At 32.1% G+C, this 17,695-nt stretch overlaps 2 protein-coding genes and 1 non-coding gene across 5 annotated transcripts in view; 1 reads left to right on the top strand and 2 right to left on the bottom strand.

Annotated features, from left to right (window-relative positions):
- Positions 1-1,637: 1,637 nt before the first annotated feature.
- Positions 1,638-6,006, bottom strand: LOC113850127 (ribosomal RNA processing protein 36 homolog). Of its 3 annotated transcripts, none has more exons than XM_027480502.1 (10): positions 5,859-6,006; positions 5,639-5,731; positions 5,391-5,521; positions 5,220-5,286; positions 4,691-4,743; positions 3,666-3,720; positions 3,510-3,584; positions 3,303-3,420; positions 2,255-2,301; positions 1,638-2,156 (listed from the first exon to the last, which is right to left on the bottom strand). In XM_027480502.1, exons 1-10 carry the CDS (start codon positions 5,865-5,867, stop codon positions 2,055-2,057), a joined length of 750 nt encoding a protein of 249 aa, XP_027336303.1. In that variant the 5' UTR covers positions 5,868-6,006; the 3' UTR covers positions 1,638-2,054. The 3 variants fall into 3 exon arrangements, with proteins under 3 accessions (XP_027336303.1, XP_027336306.1, XP_027336305.1); XM_027480505.1 differs by having other exon boundaries at positions 1,736-2,156; positions 5,614-5,731; positions 5,859-6,001; XM_027480504.1 differs by having other exon boundaries at positions 1,736-2,156; positions 5,639-5,728; positions 5,859-5,994.
- A 5,358-nt stretch (positions 6,007-11,364) lies between these two features.
- Positions 11,365-11,471, bottom strand: LOC113851693. The gene has a single exon (XR_003502264.1). It is a non-coding gene; the product is annotated as a small nucleolar RNA R71 (small nucleolar RNA).
- Positions 11,472-14,095: 2,624 nt separating this feature from the next.
- Positions 14,096-17,695, top strand: part of LOC113851121 (BEACH domain-containing protein C2-like) — a 49,338-nt gene continuing 45,738 nt past the window's right edge. Inside the window, 4 exon segments of the mRNA XM_027481603.1 lie at positions 14,096-15,044; positions 15,163-15,220; positions 15,759-16,248; positions 17,577-17,661. Of these exon segments, the coding sequence (XP_027337404.1) occupies positions 14,096-15,044; positions 15,163-15,220; positions 15,759-16,248; positions 17,577-17,661 (1,582 nt within the window).

A 17,695-nucleotide genomic window follows, 5' to 3' on the forward strand; every position in this document is an offset into this window, starting at 1 on the left:
ATTTCTAAAAGTGATTCTATATTTAAAAATAAATAAATTTATAAAGTAATTTATAATTAACTTTAAGAATCTAATTTCCAGAATTATAAGATATATTATCAAACACAGTTCCAAATATAAAACCTAGAAAAAAAATGGAGCAGTTACGAAATGGAGTAAAAAATATTATCACATTTATACGCAAAATCGGACATTCAACTAATTGTTTGTCCAACGGAAAAGAAACCACGGTTAAACCAACCCAAAAGAAACTTCTTTTTCACTTCTACTCAAACCATGGGCATTTTTATTTAAATATTATAAAATTAAAAATAAATTCTTAATTTATTATTTTTTAAAACTATTTTTCTGTTTTAGGGATGTCAATCCACGTAATAATAGTTTCATCATAACGATTGATAAAAATATTAAATTTTTAGTTTTTTAAAAATAAAATTTATCATTTGTAACGTAAAATAACCAAATTGTGAAGTGTGGGTATAAATATAATTTTGTAATATGATTGATAAAATTAAATGTTAATTTTATCATACACGTGAAACTCTTAAATGGTAACATGTGTTACAATCTGAGTAAATTTTACCATAAAAATTACACAACTTGTAGAAATATAATATGTGGCACAATTTTAGCCTATTGCATAAATTTACCTCCATTAATTTTAATAACATAATCAAACTAAATCTAATTTAGATTTACATACCAATCATTATTATATTTAAAATAAAAATCAAATTACTAACACAATACTAAAAAATATTTTTTTATTTACATACAAATTTAAATTATTTCTTAATTAAATAAATTTAAATCACTAACAAAATAAAAATTTTTGTTATTAGATATTAATTATGATTATATTGAAATTAAAAAATTAAATTATTAACATAATACAAGAAAATATTATTTATATTTACATATAAATTACTATTAATTATTTGTTAAAAAAGTTTAAATTAGTAACTTAATTACAATAAATATATGCAATAGATATTTTTTCGGGTCACATAAAATAACTTTAAATTTTTAAAAAAGGGTGCAACAAAATTCTTTATTGTAATTATGTTAGTAATTTAGACTTTTTTTAATGAAGAATTAACAGTAATTTATGTGTAAATATAAAAAATATTTTCTTGTATTATCTTATTATTTTTTTAAAATTTCAATGTAATTATAATTTATATCTAATATAAAATTTTAATTACGTTAATGATTTAAATTTATTTAATTAAGATATAATTTGAATTTATATATAAATAAAAAATTTATTTTTTAGTATTATGCTAGTGATTTAATTTTTATTTTAAATATGATAATAATTTGTATGTAAATCTAAATTAAATTTAGTTTAATTATATTATTAAAATTAATAAAAGTAAATTCACACAATAAACTAAAATTGTACCATGTGTCAAATTCTTACAAATTATACAATTTTCATAACGAAACTCATTCAGACTGTGACACGTATCAGCATTTAATTTTACTATCCATATTACAAAATTACACTATGATTATTTCGCATTTCTGGTAACAATTTATTTTTAAAAAAATAAAAATTCAATACTTTCATTGGCTGTTTTGACAAAATTATTGCCACACTTCATACGGAAAATAGTTTAAAAAAACAATAAATTAAGAATTTGTTTTTATTTTTATAATATTTAAATAAAAAAGCCCAAACCATGGTTTGGGACCCAAATCAAATTCAAACCCAACTCAACCATGATTTTGCCAAGCACGTTAACTCGTGTTTGTTTCGGCATTAGAATATCAATTCTCACTTTTCAATGAAGAACACGCCTAATGTAAATTTTTGACCAAGATTAATTTAAATACAAATCTCAATTACAATTAACAGTTCAAAATTAATTCTATGAAAAAAAATTCTACCCAACTTAGTTTGCACTCTAATTGGACATGCACATGGTTACTAGGTTGACAGAAGAGGCTTTTATCTTTAATCCCCAAAGATGGGAGACAAAATGCACATGCCATTTTTTGGGGTGCTATTTTCCAGTATAGCCCATGAAAGAATCTTAAAGCTAAAATCCTTATTCCACATCACCAGATCTACGATACGGCATGTATCTATGGTCCTTTGCAGCATTCCTCCTCCGCCTTTTCTCAACAAATGATTCAAGTTTGCCAGATGACTAAAAATGATAAATATATATAGTTAGTAGAAAAGACAATAAACGGAATGATGCTGTTGGGTACAGGGGGATACAGAGAGATGTTCTGAGATGTATACCTTGAGATGCTTATATTTTTCAATAAGACTTTGTTTACGTATTTCAGCTGCAAGAAACAGAAAAGTTGGTCAGCAAATATAGTTGATGTTGTTTCATTTTATTTGTATTTGTTTGTTTGATATGTCATTAAATTTATTTGGTGAGTTTGATTCATAGGATTGTCTATGAACTGAATTGGGAAGCAACAATGGAATGCTTACCAATTGTATTACATATTCATGGCTTTATATCCTAGACTATTACACAACAACAAACTGTAACATCCCACAGAATATTTCCTCATTTACATGTAGAAACTAAAAATGGTAAAACAAAAAAAGAATAAAAAATATCCTCACTTGTAGTACTAGAATGAGTAAGGATAACACAGTCCTTGTGAACAACCTTCTTAGTTGCAGAAAAGGTTATTTAATGAACCTCTTATTAATTACTCCTCTTATACAAGTGGGAGGAAATTAGAACATGAGAATTTTAGTGTCAATAGTAGATTAGAAGTTTAATTGTTTAAATAGGACTAGCATATAAAATTTCAAACACGAGCATAATTATTAGTTTCCCTGGCAGAATAAAGAATTATTTAGGTAGGAAGAATAAACAAAGAAATAACGGATTAAAGGGAGGGAGAACAGGCACCTCTGTGTTGTAGTCTAGCTACAAGTTGGATTTCATCCAAAGGAAGACAAGCAAAGTAAAATCAGTACTTTGTGTAGAGAGCCATTGGCTCTGATCGTCCTCCAATTCAGGTCAGATAGGCCAAATAATAAAGAGTAGAAGAAGCTGTCTAGAGGATCTATCAAAGCTTAAAAACATTCCAGAAACTACTCCCTTAAAATTACTCATCTTGTATATTTATTTTAAGGTATTATCCTCAAAATTTACCCTACATTGACTTGCATGTACTCTATTTATTATAGTATCTATCCTCTCTCTAACTTGAATAAGTACTATATATTATGGGTTTAACAAGGACCATTTAGCATAAGCAAAATTGCATTTCCAAATATATGAGGAGGGGGAGGGGGAGGGCATGGAAGGAAGAAGAATTACATTTCTTGAGATAAAAAGGACGTTTTCCCTGCTTTGCTGCTTCTCTCTCTTTCTTTTTGTGCTTAGCCAATATCTCTGCATCAATATTCTTTGCTGAACCCGATTTCAACTGTTTGTCCTGAGAAGACATGTAAATATGATCAAGTAAATTAATAAGCATCACACTTCTGGAGGAAGAAGAAAAGCTTCAAAATGTCAAGTACTTACAATCCATGATATCTGCTCTTCTATTTCATTTATGCGCTTTGGATCTTTATATTTCCTCAATTGCTTCTTAAGAGCCTATTATGTCCAGATAATGTCATGAGAGGAAAGTCGTGGAATAAACTATAGACAAATTTCACTTACAATCTGGAAGGCTACCTGTCTTTCAGCAGGAAGATCATTTTCATATAAAAAATTATATCTCTTTCTGAACCTGCAAATCCAAGTACACATATTAATGTGTTACACAGTGCCCATCATACAAAGCAAGAGAAGCTTCCAGATTTAGTTGAAAGCACTTGTTTAAAATAAACAAGTAGAAACATAAAAATGCATTAAATTGTTCACAGGTATAAATATAATTTGTAGCAATAATTAAATAAAATTTATTAGAAAGTAAATGCTATGAGCCTATGGCCTAGGCTAGAACTAGAACTATTAATTATGTAATCAAGAATACCAATTCCCAAGCAAATCCTACCTACATGAAGGACAGGTAATAACATGAACTACTTTAAAGAACTATTATAGCATCACTTAAAGAGCAGAAACCAAGTGGCAATCCCAAAGAAACATACTTAAGGATATATATATATATATATATATATATATTTCTCATTGCCCTATAACAAACATCATTTCATATCTTACAACATGCTTGAATATGGATGTTGAATCAAAATACAATTGTCTTGATCAGTATCGGATAGTTATCAACAACTTGATACTTCTTTGTTATGCACGACCAATACACATCAGAATAAAGAATGTTTGTTTAGAGAATTATGAACAGACAATGAAAAGATTATTATCTATGACATAACATTTATTAAGGATTATTCTCAAGCTTAACTTTAGGGAATAAAATGTTCTCACATTATGCATGGATTTTGTGTGAATTTTGCATTTTTATGTCCACTGTTTTAACTGATTCTTCATATTAAGTTGACCCCTTCACGTGAGCAGAAATAAGTTTTTTCTCAAAATACTAATAGTTAAGGAATGGCACTTGGGTAGACATGCTCTAAAATGGTCAGCATAGCTTAACACTAGCAAGGAATTGCTTAAATATTGTAATGAAGAATGCAACTACAGTTATGCAAATTTCTTAACATAAATGTACATGACAACATTTAGAAAAAAAGGACAAACAAAGAGCACATGCCCAGAGGTGAAGTACATACCCTTCAGGGTCAAGTTTACCACAAAGAGATTCAAATCGTGGATCACGTACAACCTGAACATTATTGAAGGCATACATAACTCAGCAAAAATATCCAGGTATACAAAATGAAAAGATCACATACGCATTCAAATTCAACAAAATTTCCACATCATATAGCACAAGCACGAAAACTTTGAAACTTCTGAAAGTATTTATATAGTAAAAGTCATTGCTATAATTCACTCAAACCAGCTAATATCCTAAATCGACACACAGGACAATGAACCCAGCATCTTAATAACGAGGGAGGATGTAAAGCTATTAAGCAAACAATAAGCAACAGGCTGCAATTGGTATTCCTCCTCTACATCAGCCAGCAAATGGTTTTACAGGCTAGTAGGTCTAATAATTACAATGCATCGAAAACCCAGGCCCATCACTAGACTTCGAAAGCTTAAACCAATTAACGTGTCAATGAATTAACTTAAGACCAGTAACATAAAATTAAAAAGAACATCACACTCTACACAAGTACCAAACAAACGCACCTTTTTAGGAGCTTGAATAACCTCTCTAAAACCAGAAACTGGCTTTTTGCTACTAGCTTCCATTGGCCTAACCAAACATTAGAAACTAATTTAGTTGGATGTGGTTTCATTAACACAAGAATCAGATTAAAAAAAAAAAAAAAACTCAATTAAGTTGTTACAAATACATACCTATTCTTGTTAGCCCTTTTTAACTTTTTGTCTTCGTTGGGTTTCTGCAAAAAAGCATGTGCCCCATTTGAGCGTGCTTTCTGCAACTCCTCAAACGTTACATCTGCCAGCTCCTTCTCTATCTCCTCCTCCTATAATCATAAAAAACGATTACACTTTCACACTTACTATGAACTTTGCTATGAAGAAACCCCAAAGGATAAAAAAGTTTAAAAATCGTAACTTTATGAGATTTTAAAGTTACCCACATCTTCTGAGGAACTAGAAGACAAAGAAGACTCGTCTGTCTCACTCTCCTCATATTGGGTCTCGATGGAACCTGGGATTCTGCTTCTTTCCTTCTTCATTTTAATACATAAATCAACTCGGTTATGTCCAGCAAAATAAGCATCAATTTTACGTAAAAAAATAGTGAAATTGAAAATAAGTGAATTAATTATCCATAAATAAAAATGGATTGAGGATTACCTGAGCCATTTGTGTTTCAAGTGTAGTGTCGCAAAACACGATCAAAGGGTTCCGATTTCGCGAGTAGCTAAGAGGAATGGATGCAGTATTGTTGGTGGTGTGTGTTATTTCATGGAGAATAGAGAAATTTGAAAGGAACCCTACTAACGCAACGGAACCAAAACGACGACGGCTTGGCTTGTGCGAGGGAAGCAACAGTTCAAGGGTACCGAAAACAAGAAAATATTTTCAGTTGCAATTTTTTATTTTTTAAATAAATAAAGAACTATCAAATTAAGATAATAGTTTTTATATTAAATGAATAGAATAAAAAATAAATTAAAATAAAATTTTATAAATTATACAATTTAATACTATTAATACATTTTTATTATTATTTTTAACACAAATAGGTATTAATATTTAATTTAGTTAAAACATATAATCAAATAAGCTGATAGGATCCTTTGTGATTTAATTTAGAACAGTTTCAATATAATATCACTGATAACAGATCTAATCCAATATAATCTAGTTAGAAGTTAGATTGAATTAAATATTTTAATTTAAATAAATCTAAAAAATTGTAATTATTGGCAAAATTAATATAAAATGTTAATTATTACATTTAAATTATAATATTAACTAAAATAGGATTAATATTTATTTGAAAAAAAAAACCGAAATGACACTGGTAATCATCCTTATAAAACGTAATTTAGATGATTAATTTTTTTTAAAAGGATTAGTATAATAGTTTTATAAATACTCATTTACACAAATATGAATTGTACGGTGATTTGGTAAATAATTTATGTATATATATGTAAGTTTAATTTGAACTCAATTGAATTGAATATTTTTTAAATTAAATTTAAATTTTAGTCTAATTCAATAAAAATAGTTATAAAATTAAATCAATTTTCAATCTATTTGATTTGGTTTTAAAAATTCGTTAAAATTATATGTTAAATTTATACATTTATATTCTTTAATAATTTTTATAAAATATAATATTAATCAATTTAATTATTAAATTATCTTATATTATTTTTACAATTATATATATCAAATTTTATATAATTTAAACATTCATAAATATATAAAAAATTATATTTTTTAAATTTTAATATTTATTTATATTTTTTAAAAATATCAAACGTTGAAATATGTCAATGAAATGAAGTATTTATTTAATTTTTTATATAAAAATTTATAAAGTTAATTTTTATAAAAATATTTAAATAAACAATTTGACTAGTTAATATTGTATTTTATAAAAAAAATATATTAAATAATATAAATTTTTAAATTTGTTCCCTAATATTAACGAATTCTTCTGATTATATATCTATTGTAAGTATATTTTTTATACTTATGAAAAGTTTAATGAGTGGTTAGGACGTTATCATTTCTAACATCTAATGTTAATAGCTGCTAATATCCTCAGCTTATTGCTTCGTTGTATTTTAAAATTATATTTTAATCAATTTTTTTTTTATATTATTGTGATTCCTTAAATGGAATTTATTGTTAGAGATAGCAATCGGTAGGGTATAGGTAGAGAGTATTATAGTACCTATCCCCATACTCTCGTTTTAAAAAAAATACTCATATCTATTATACCTGCGTACCCAGATCTTATACCCATTACATACGCTAGTTTGAGAAAAAAATATGTTTATATAACTTCACATAAGTAGTCTAATAATACAAAAATTCAACATGTAGTTGCTGAACAAGGTATAAACATAGATAAAAAAATAAATATTCAAATATTACAAGTGTTAAATATATCTCAATACAATAATTTTTTAAACTAAAATTTTTAGAAACAATAAGCGAAACTAAACACACAAGTTGTTTGTTGACGATAACCTTATGTTATGTAAGATTCGATCGATCGGCAATGTTAGAGCAACAACAAAATAGATCTGCACAATGAGTGGTGTGCGATCACTTGGTGACTTCTTGTGGCGGCATTGACAACAAACTCTAATAAATAATATTTCATAGTTATCAGATTTTAATGAGACAAACATTGAGAATGATAGTAGAGTTAGAGCAGAGAAGTTTAAGTCATAACAACGAAAATTGAATATATAAAATATTTTTTTTAACTTTTGAATTAGAAATTATAAGAAAAATAATATATTTAATTCAAATAATATATATATATATATATGTATTAATATTAATATTTTTAACTGATATATTATACGAAAGTATTTTGTCAAAAATACAAATTTTTAAAAAATTATTTTAATAAATTAAATATTTATAATGTATATAAATTAAAAAAAAAAGAATTTAAATAAAAGATAAATAGTTACAATAAAATTTTATAATAAAGAAATATATGTGTGTATAAAAAAAATTATACTTTTTTTATCTGAAAAAAATTAGTAAATAAAAATTAACAATAATTTTTTATATTTCATATCTTTTCAAAAACTTCTTTGAGCTTAAATAAATAGTAAGAATAATATTATTTAGATTCAATAGATTATAGTTGTGCTTGTAATACACATGTTGCATAGGAAAATATTATTTTAAATTAAAATATAAAAATAAAATTTAAATATTATCAATAAATAATAAATTTTCGATAATAGTAGATAATTGTAAAATTTATAAAATATTTACAATATGTTTATTATTTATCATCCACTTTATGATTTAAATATCAAAATGACTTTATTGACAAAAATATTTGGGTGAAAAATATTTTATGTATGTCATATATAAATAATATTTTTTTAAAAAAAGTCAATCTCATATCAACTATGTAATAATTAAATTGTATTAGCATAATTAAATGATATAAAATAATAAATAAATTTTTCAATTTAAAATATAAACCAAAATAATTTTTTGTAGTTTACTTTATTATTAAATATATTTTTATATAACTTCACATAAGTACATAGTATAATAACATAAAAATTTAATACATAATTGTAGAATAAAGTTCAAGCATATATATATATATATAGCGGGTACTTAGATACTCATACTTGCACTCCTCCCTATTAAAATTTATAAATTTTTATCCATACTTATACCCGTACCCATGTAATGGGTAAATACCTTACCCATTATAAGTAAACTTTGCGGGTACTCATTGTTATTCCTATTCATTGTTATGATTTCTTCATTGTATCAATTGAAGATGTCTTACATAATGTTACTATTTATAAAGTCCTTGTAGGTAATTTATTTATTTGAAAATTTGTTTTTTTTTTTATAAGAAATCAATGTTATTAAACTTAGACCAATAATAAAATCAATTGAGCAACAGGATTACCGGGTCGCTGGTCAAACGAAAGAGTTGATCCTTGAACTTGTTAAATTAAATATATAAAATAAAAATACTTGTAATAATTGAAAATTGAAAATTAGTCCTATGAAGTTTTCTTTTTGCGTTTTTAACATTAATTAAAAAAGTAAAGAACAGTGCGTGAACTGATGAATATTGTTGTCCATATTTATCCAAGTAGCTTAATCAAATTATTACTTTTATATTTTTTATGTGTGATATTTGTCTGATTTCAAATGAATAAAAATATAATATTATAAAAATAGGCTTATCAATCAAAAGTTCACTTTTAAAGTTATTTTTGAAAGTTTCACTTACCTTGCCTCATAATAAGTATGTAATTAGGCCATCTTTTATAATCCATTTATTTTATATTTGCCATTTATTTGAATTGAGTTTTACACTAATTTAGTTGTTAATTGCGCAGTTTAAAATAAAGAAACTACGAGTTCATTTTGGGTACATTTTGGACCCAAATGAATGGGTTTTAAAACCTCTCAGCAACAAGCATGCCCAGGGGAGCATGTGGGTGTTTCGATAATATGCACGGCCGTGCTTAACCCAAACATGGCCGTGCTTGTTTGCTTTTACCACACTTTCCAAGTTTGAAGGAGTTAAAATTCTATAAATAGAGGAGAGGAAGCATCGTGAAAGGGACTTTTTTTGGAGAGTTCAGATTGACACAAAGCCTTTTCTTCGAGATTTTGGATAACTTCCACCCTTCTCGTAGGATCGTTGGCACACACTTGACGGAACTTAGAGCTTTAAGTGACCATACTTGAAGACTGAAGATTCAATTCTTATTCTAGTTTGTTTTACTGCTTCATTATAGATATGTTATTGATTGTTTTAGTTCTTTCTTTCTATATGAGTAGCTAAATCCATAGTTAGGGCTATGAGAATTATCGTTTATGATTTTATGGGATTGTGATATTTGAATCTAAATATGATTTCCATTTTGTGATTAGGATTTGTCTTATCGTTTCTAATTCTTCATCTCAATTAATTACATCGTCAGACGATCGTACCTCGGGTAATTAATAGATCTATAGGATAAAATGAGAGGAAAGATTAGGTAGACCAAACCAATCTTCATCTTCTAATCGTTATTAAATTAACAAATTCATAGGCTCCTTAGACTTTTTCTAAATTAATAACTTGCATGATCATTGGAGATATTAACTTAGGGAAAAGAATATTAATATTGCATGACCATTGAGTATTAATAGTATTAGTATGAATAATTAGTAATCACTAGGAAATCAGATTTAGATCTAAATAGAAGAATATCATAAAGGATTGAATGAAAACACTCATATGCCCTGGGTTCCTCTCCGATAAGTTTAACCAAAACGTGCTTTGTGTTTCTTGCTCTCAGTTTTTATATTTGATTTTATAAATTCTTGGTTTTAAATAAATTTCATATCCTTGAAGCTCAAACAATTGAATTAGGAAAACTCTTAGTAATTGATAAACAATTCTTGTGGGACGATATTTCGAGAACTTAGTTGAAAACCCTTTATTACTTCTTGATGGGTACACTTGCCCTCAAAACAAGTTTTTGACGCCGTTGCCGGATATTGCTTTTTCAATATTAAGAAAATCTAAAATTTAATTAATTTGAGCAATTTGTGTTTTACTTTATTTTAGTTCTGTTTTGTTTATTGTTAATTTTTTTTTTTTACAATTTTCGTATTTATTTTATTCTCATTTTTTTATTACTCTTGATGTATGCTCACTTGTTCTAAGTGTTTTACAGCTTATTTGTTTGATCCTAAAATTGAAAGGACAGTTTGTAGACAAAGAAAAGAAATGAGAGAGCAAAGAATGGCAGAGGGAAGGAGATCGATCCAAGATTACATGATGCCCAATGCTAGAGGCACTCCTGGAAGTATCGCAGCACCTAATGTGGGGGCAAATAATTTTGAGTTGAAACCAGCACTCATTACCATGGTTCAGAACTCCATACAATTTGGGGGCTTGCCTAACGAAGACCCCAATCTGCATATGACAAAGTTCCTTCGATTGACGGACACCATAAAATACAATGGAGTCTCCAACGATGCCATTCGACTCCGCCTGTTTCCATTTTCAGTGTCAGAAAGAGTGAATGCATGGTTTTCCTCACTCCCAGCCAATTCCATCACAACTTGGGAGGATCTCACTCAACAGTTCTTAAGAAAATACTTTCCTCCATCAAGATCGTCTAAGTTGATGACAGAAATATGTTGCTTCCAGCAGAATGAAACAGAATCATTGTTCGAAGCATGAGAGCGATTCGGGAAATTATTGAGAAGATGCCCGCACCATGACTTTCCAACTTGGAGGCAGGTACAGATCTTTTACAGTGGCCTATCCATCCATAACAGGGCCACGATTGATACCGCCACAGGAGGATCTCTTATAAGGAAAGATCCAGATGACGCATACAGATTGATAGACGAAATGGCATCTGCCAGCTTTCAGTGGCACATAACGGACACTTACAACTCCAAGAGAAAAGAAGTTGCGCCAGTTTATCAAGCAGAGAGCAATAACCCACTGTTAACACAAATGGCAGCTCTCACAAAGCAACTGGAGTGCTTGATGAAAGCACAAGATCAACCCACAAAGTCGGCGCATAATACAGAGTTTGATCAGGAGGAGGTGAACTTTATGGGTAATAATTACAATTCAGGATGGCGCAATAGTAACACAAACCCTTGGGGAAGCCGCCAGGGAAATCAGAATGTGCCCTATCGACCTCTTCATGTGCAAAATCAAGGAGAGAAGCTAGAAAGAAGTGAAGCTCCTAGATTCCAATCCAATTTTCAAGAACAGATGATGCAATACGTGCATAACTCTGACAAGATAATAGCAAAGCTGGAGGCACAGATGGAACAACAGATTGAGAGGGAAGATAAGAGGTTTGCAGAAATCAGAGCTGAGATGAGGACTCAATCTTCAAAGCTTGAATCCCAGTTGGAGCAAATCACAAGTCTTCTCAGTCAAAGAGCACTAGGAACATTGCCATCCCAACCATAACCGAATCCTAGGGAACAAGCTAAAGCAATTACTTTAAGAAGTGGAAAAAACTTGAGTGAAATGCAACCACATAAGCCATGCACGCCTGTGCTTGTTGATCAGCACGCCCTTGCATCACCCTGCTCGCCCATGTTGGCTCAACAAGAACGGCCGTGCTTCGAACAACACGCCCATGCTAACACTGAATGCACGCCCGTGCTTATAGAGAACACGACCGTGCTTGATGATGAGCAAGGCCGTGCTTGCCAATCAGATACGAAAAAAGAAGCAAAGGATGATGCATTAGTGATGCCAAGGCCGAAAGTTCCATTTCCACAATGGTTGATGGCTACCCAGAGAGACCCTCAGTTTAATAAATTTCTTGGGATTCTCAGAAAACTCCACATCAATATCCCTTTTGTTGAAGCTATTTCACAGATGCTTAAATATGCCAAATTCCTCAAGGAGATGCTAAGCAACAAAAAGAAATTGGAAGAATTCGAGACAGTCAAACTGAATGAGGAGTGCTTAGCAATATTGTTAAGAAAACTACTACCTAAGCTCAAGGATCCAGGGAGTTTTACGATTCCATGCACAATAGGCAATTCTTATTTTGATAAAGCACTTTGTGATCTAGGCGCTAGTATTAATCTAATGCCATTTTCTGTGTTTAGAAGGTTGGGTATGCAGGAACCCAAGCCAACCTCAATTTCTCTACAGCTTGTTGATCGCTCGATAACGTATCCTAGGGGTATAGTGGAGGATGTCCTGGTCAAGGTGGATAAGTTTATATTCCCTGCAGATTTCATTGTCCTTGACATGGAAGAGGATGACGAAGTACCCATCATACTAGGAAGGCCTTTCCTAACTACAGGAAGAACGATAATAGATGTTCAGCAGGGGAAGCTTACATTAAGATTGAACGAAGAGAAAGTAGTATTTAAAGTTTTTAATTCACTTAAGCATCCCTCCACTTTTGATTCTTGTAATTTTGTGTCAATTGTAGATGTTACCTCCCTCTCTCTGAATGTACCACAGGTACAGGATGGATTAATGAAAGATGTATTGGAGAAAATACTTACATTAGAAAGGAGGGACTTACACGACACTGAAGAGATAATAGATGAGATCTTAGCATTGAACAGTGAGGTACCTGGCAGATGGTTCGGACGAAAGATATTTGAAAATTTAGGAGAACACTCCTAGAAAAGAGCCAAGCCATCAGTCGAAGAACCTCCTGAACTAGAACTCAAGCCTCATCCTTCGAATCTTAAATATGTTTTTTTACACTCTCCATCTCACTTACCTATAATTATTTATGCCAATTTGACAGGTAGCATGGAGGAGAGGCTTCTAAGAGGATTAAGAGAGAATAAGGAGGCTTTTGGATGGAGCATCAATGACATTAAGGGCATCAGTCCTTCCATATGCACCCATAGAATTCACCTGGAGGAGGAGTTCAAACCAAAAGTACAACCCCAAAGGCAATTGAATCTTAATCTGAAAGAAGTAGTAAAAAAGGAGGTAATTAAGTTATTGGATGCTGATATTATATTCCCAATCTCCGATAGCCCTTGGGTAAGTCTTGTGCAGGTTGTACCGAAGAAAGGAGGGACTACTGTTATGCAGAATGAGCAACAGGAGCTCATAGCCATCAGAGAGGTAACCGGATGGAGGATGTGTATTGACTACAGAAAGCTTAATGAAGCCACTAGGAAGGATCACTTTCCTCTACCCTTTATTGATCAGATGTTAGAGAAGTTAGTAGGGCATGAATATTACTGTTGTTTAGATGGCTATTCTGGTTATATGCAAATTACCCATGGCTCTTGAAGATCAAGAAAAAACTACTTTTACATGCCCCTATGGTACATTTGCATATAAACAAATGCCATTTGGATTATGTAATGCTCCTGCTATCTTTCAAAGGTGTATGATGGCTTTATTTTCAGATTTGTTGGGTCATTGTATTGAGATTTTTATGGATGATTTTTCTGTATATGGCACCACATTTGACAGTTGTGTACATAACTTGAATTTAGTTTTACAGAGATGCAGGAAGGCCAATTTGATTTTAAATTGGGAAAAGTGCCAGTTCATGGTGGATGAATGCATTGTTTTGAGGCACAAGGTATCAGGAAAAGGTATTGAAGTAGATCCTGCCAAGATTGAGGTTATTTCTAAACTTCCTCCCCCAATAAGCGTTAAGGCAGTTAGAAGTTTTCTAGGGCATGCTGGGTTCTATAGGAGGTTCATACAAAACTTCTCAAAAATAGCAAAACATCTTTCTGAATTGTTGGCTAAAGATGTAGAATTTAAATTTGATGAAACATGTTTATCTGCCTTCATGAAATTAAAAGAGAAATTAATGATTGCTCCTGTGATTGTAACTCCTGATTGGTCTTTACCTTTTGAGCTAATGTGTGATGCTAGTGATGCAGCTGTGGGAGCAGTTCTAGGGCAAAGGCGAGATAAGGTGTTTCAGGCTATTTACTATACAAGTAAAACCTTGGATGATGCACAGTGTAATTACACCGTTACAGAGAAGGAATTACTTGCTGTTATCTTTGCATTTGATAAATTTCGTTCTTATTTGATAATGTCCAGAGTTGTTGTCTTTACTGACCATTCTGCCATCACGTATTTGTTGTCAAAACAGGATGCTAAACCAAGGATTATACGATGGATTCTTCTTCTCCAGGAATTTGATGTAGAAATTAGAGACAAGAAAGGGAGTGAGAATGTCGTAGCAGATCATTTGTCTCGACTGGATGTTTCAGTGAGGGAACCCACAATGAAAGAGATCAAGGATTCTTTTCCTGATGAGAAGCTCCTCGCAATCTCTAAAGCACCTTGGTATGCAAATTTTGTAAATTATCTGGCAGGTAATGTAACTCCTAAACTACTTGACAAGCATAGGCTTAGAAAGTTTTGGTCTGATGTAAAATATTATATTTGGAATGAACCTTATCTTTTTAAGATTTGTGGGGATAATATGATTAGGAGGTGCATTTCAGAGAGTGAGGTTAATGAGATTCTTAATCATTGCCATTCTAGGGAGGTGGGGGGTCATTGTGGCCCGTTGAAAACCGCTCATAAGGTCTTGCAGTGTGGTTTTTATTGGTCTATTTTGTTTAAAGATGCTCATTTATATGTTAAGTCATGTGATAGGTGTCAAAGAAATGAAAATATATCTAGGAAACATGAAATGTCTCTTAGTAATATCTTGATTTGTGAATTATTTGATGTTTGGGGCATAGACTTCGTGGGCCTTTTCCTAAATCCATGTATAATGAATATATATTAGTAGTTGTTGATTATGTTTCTAAATGGGTAGAAGCTGTAGCATTACCTACCAATAATACTAGAGTTGTGATTAAATTTTTAAAGAAAAATATTTTCACTCGATTTGGAACCCCTAGGGCTATTATTAGTGATGGTGGCACTCGTTTTTGTAATAAACAATTTGATCCTCTTTTAACAAAATATGGTGTCACCCATAAGGTGGCCACTCCTTATCATCCTTAAACTAGTGGGCAAGTTGAGATATCTAATAAGGAATTGAAAAGAATTTTAGAGCGCACTGTTAACAACTCCAGGAAAGATTGGTCTTTGAAATTGGGTGATGCACTCTGGGCTTATCGCACTACTTTCAAAACCCCTATTGGTATGTCTCCTTATCGTTTGGTTTTTGGTAAAGCATGTCACTTACCCGTTGAGCTTGAACACAAGGCCTACTGGGCCTTGAAGTTCTTAAACTTTGATTCGCAGGTCATAGGTGAGAAGAGATTGTTGCAACTCAATGAATTGGACGAGTTACGTTTTGAGGCATTTGAAAATGCCAAGTTATACAAAGTACGCACTAAGAAGTGGCATGATACACACATTTATCATAGGAGTTTCCAGGCAGGAGATAGGATTTTGATCTACAACTCTCGGTTGCGACTATTTCTTGAAAAATTGAAATCCAGATGGTATGGCCCCTACACTGTGGTCAAAGTTCTCCCGTTTGGAGTTCTAGAAGTGTCCAAGCATAGAGAAGAACCTTTCCGTATCAATGGGCTGAGAGCGAAGCTATATATAGAGAATGTGACCCCTCCTGGTCACACAATAATAATTGATTAACACAAGCACAATGTCAGGCTCGCGACATTAAACAAGCGCTTCCAGGAGGCACCCTGCGTTATATTTTTTTATTAGTTTATTTTTATTTTCTTTTAAGTTTTCAATTATTTGCAATGAAGTGGGAAAACGACACATGCACGCCCGTGCTTAACCCAAACACGGCCGTGCATAATGGTAACATAGGCGTGCTTCCCTCAAACACGCCCATGTTAAAAGAATTGTTTTGGGCGTGCTTTCATTAGATAAGCACGACCGTGCCTCCTAAATGCACGGCCGTGCACATGTGCGAATTTTAACAGAATAAAAGGGGGAGGCGGTGCAGTGCACGCCCTTTCTCCCCTCAATAGAACACTTTTGCACACTTCTCATTTATGCTCCCATTCTATAATTTTGGACTGCATTCACATCCAGGTTGGTGTTTATTCTCTTTAACTATTATATTTGATGTGTTTTGGTACTAATCCCTCTCCCTATGCTTTACCTGTAAAATTGTTTTTGCTTCTGTGTACGAAACACGACCGTGCATATGAACAACACGGCTGTGCACATGAGCTAGGGTTTCAACATGGGCGTGCTTGAATTATAAGCACGGCCGTGCTGATTGAAGAACATGGCCGTGCATACGCACCATACTGACATTTTTAATTGTTGTATGTAGAATGCCTCCTAAGAGAGCTCGTGAAGGCACCTCCACTGCGCCAACAACGTACAAGATCCAATTTCGAGGTGATCCTCGTGCAGTAGAAGGATACCAAAAGCGCTTGGACACATTACTAGGATTCGAGTTCCTCCCGACATGATATCTGGACGAGAATGTTCTTCAAGAACATGGTCTATGGGAGGACGTCTCTAGATACATAGCAGCTATAGGATGGGAGGGCGTCTAGGCTGTGCGAGTACCAGCATATAGGGAGCCAGTCTTGGAATTCCTGAGCTCTGTCACCTATACTGATGATTTGCGGGTGCGCTTCCACATGACCACCCAACACGACATGACGTTGGCACAATTTAACGTCCACTGACGATTTGAGACGGAGGAATCAGTCCAGACACAAGCATATAGAGAGGCGTTGGTCGAGATTCCCCCAGGCTATTCTGAGGACGCAGCATGGCAGGAGATTACCGGCACTCGTGACATTTACAGGGCTCGACTCGCGAAGAGCACAGCCATTTAAGATCCAGCTTTACGGGTACTCCACAAGTGGCTTATGCATTCTATTTTTGCACGCAGCCAGAGCACAGGTAATGTTAGCTCTCATCACCTGTTCATTTTATGGTGCATGCTTCACCAGCGCCGCGTCAATGCGGGGCGATTTCTTCTTCTGTCATGCATGGGCCTAGGAGTGCGTCTAAGCACTGCGAAGACTGGCTACATCTGTGTTGGGTCTTTCATCTCTCGCCTCACCCTCAA

The sequence above is a fragment of the Abrus precatorius genome, unplaced genomic scaffold (genome assembly GCF_003935025.1).
Source record: "Abrus precatorius isolate BTA unplaced genomic scaffold, Abrus_2018 Scaffold9, whole genome shotgun sequence".
Classification (NCBI taxonomy): Eukaryota; Viridiplantae; Streptophyta; class Magnoliopsida; order Fabales; family Fabaceae; genus Abrus; species Abrus precatorius.

Bases quoted from the DNA above. Each gene is read 5' to 3' on its own strand.
- LOC113850127 (XM_027480502.1), bottom strand. The intron at 3,721-4,690 runs GTATGTACTTCA...TTGGATTTGCAG, and splicing joins GGTAAACTTGACCCTGAAGG to GTTCAGAAAGAGATATAATT. The intron at 3,421-3,509 runs GTAAGTACTTGA...ATGTCTTCTCAG, and splicing joins AAGAGCAGATATCATGGATT to GACAAACAGTTGAAATCGGG.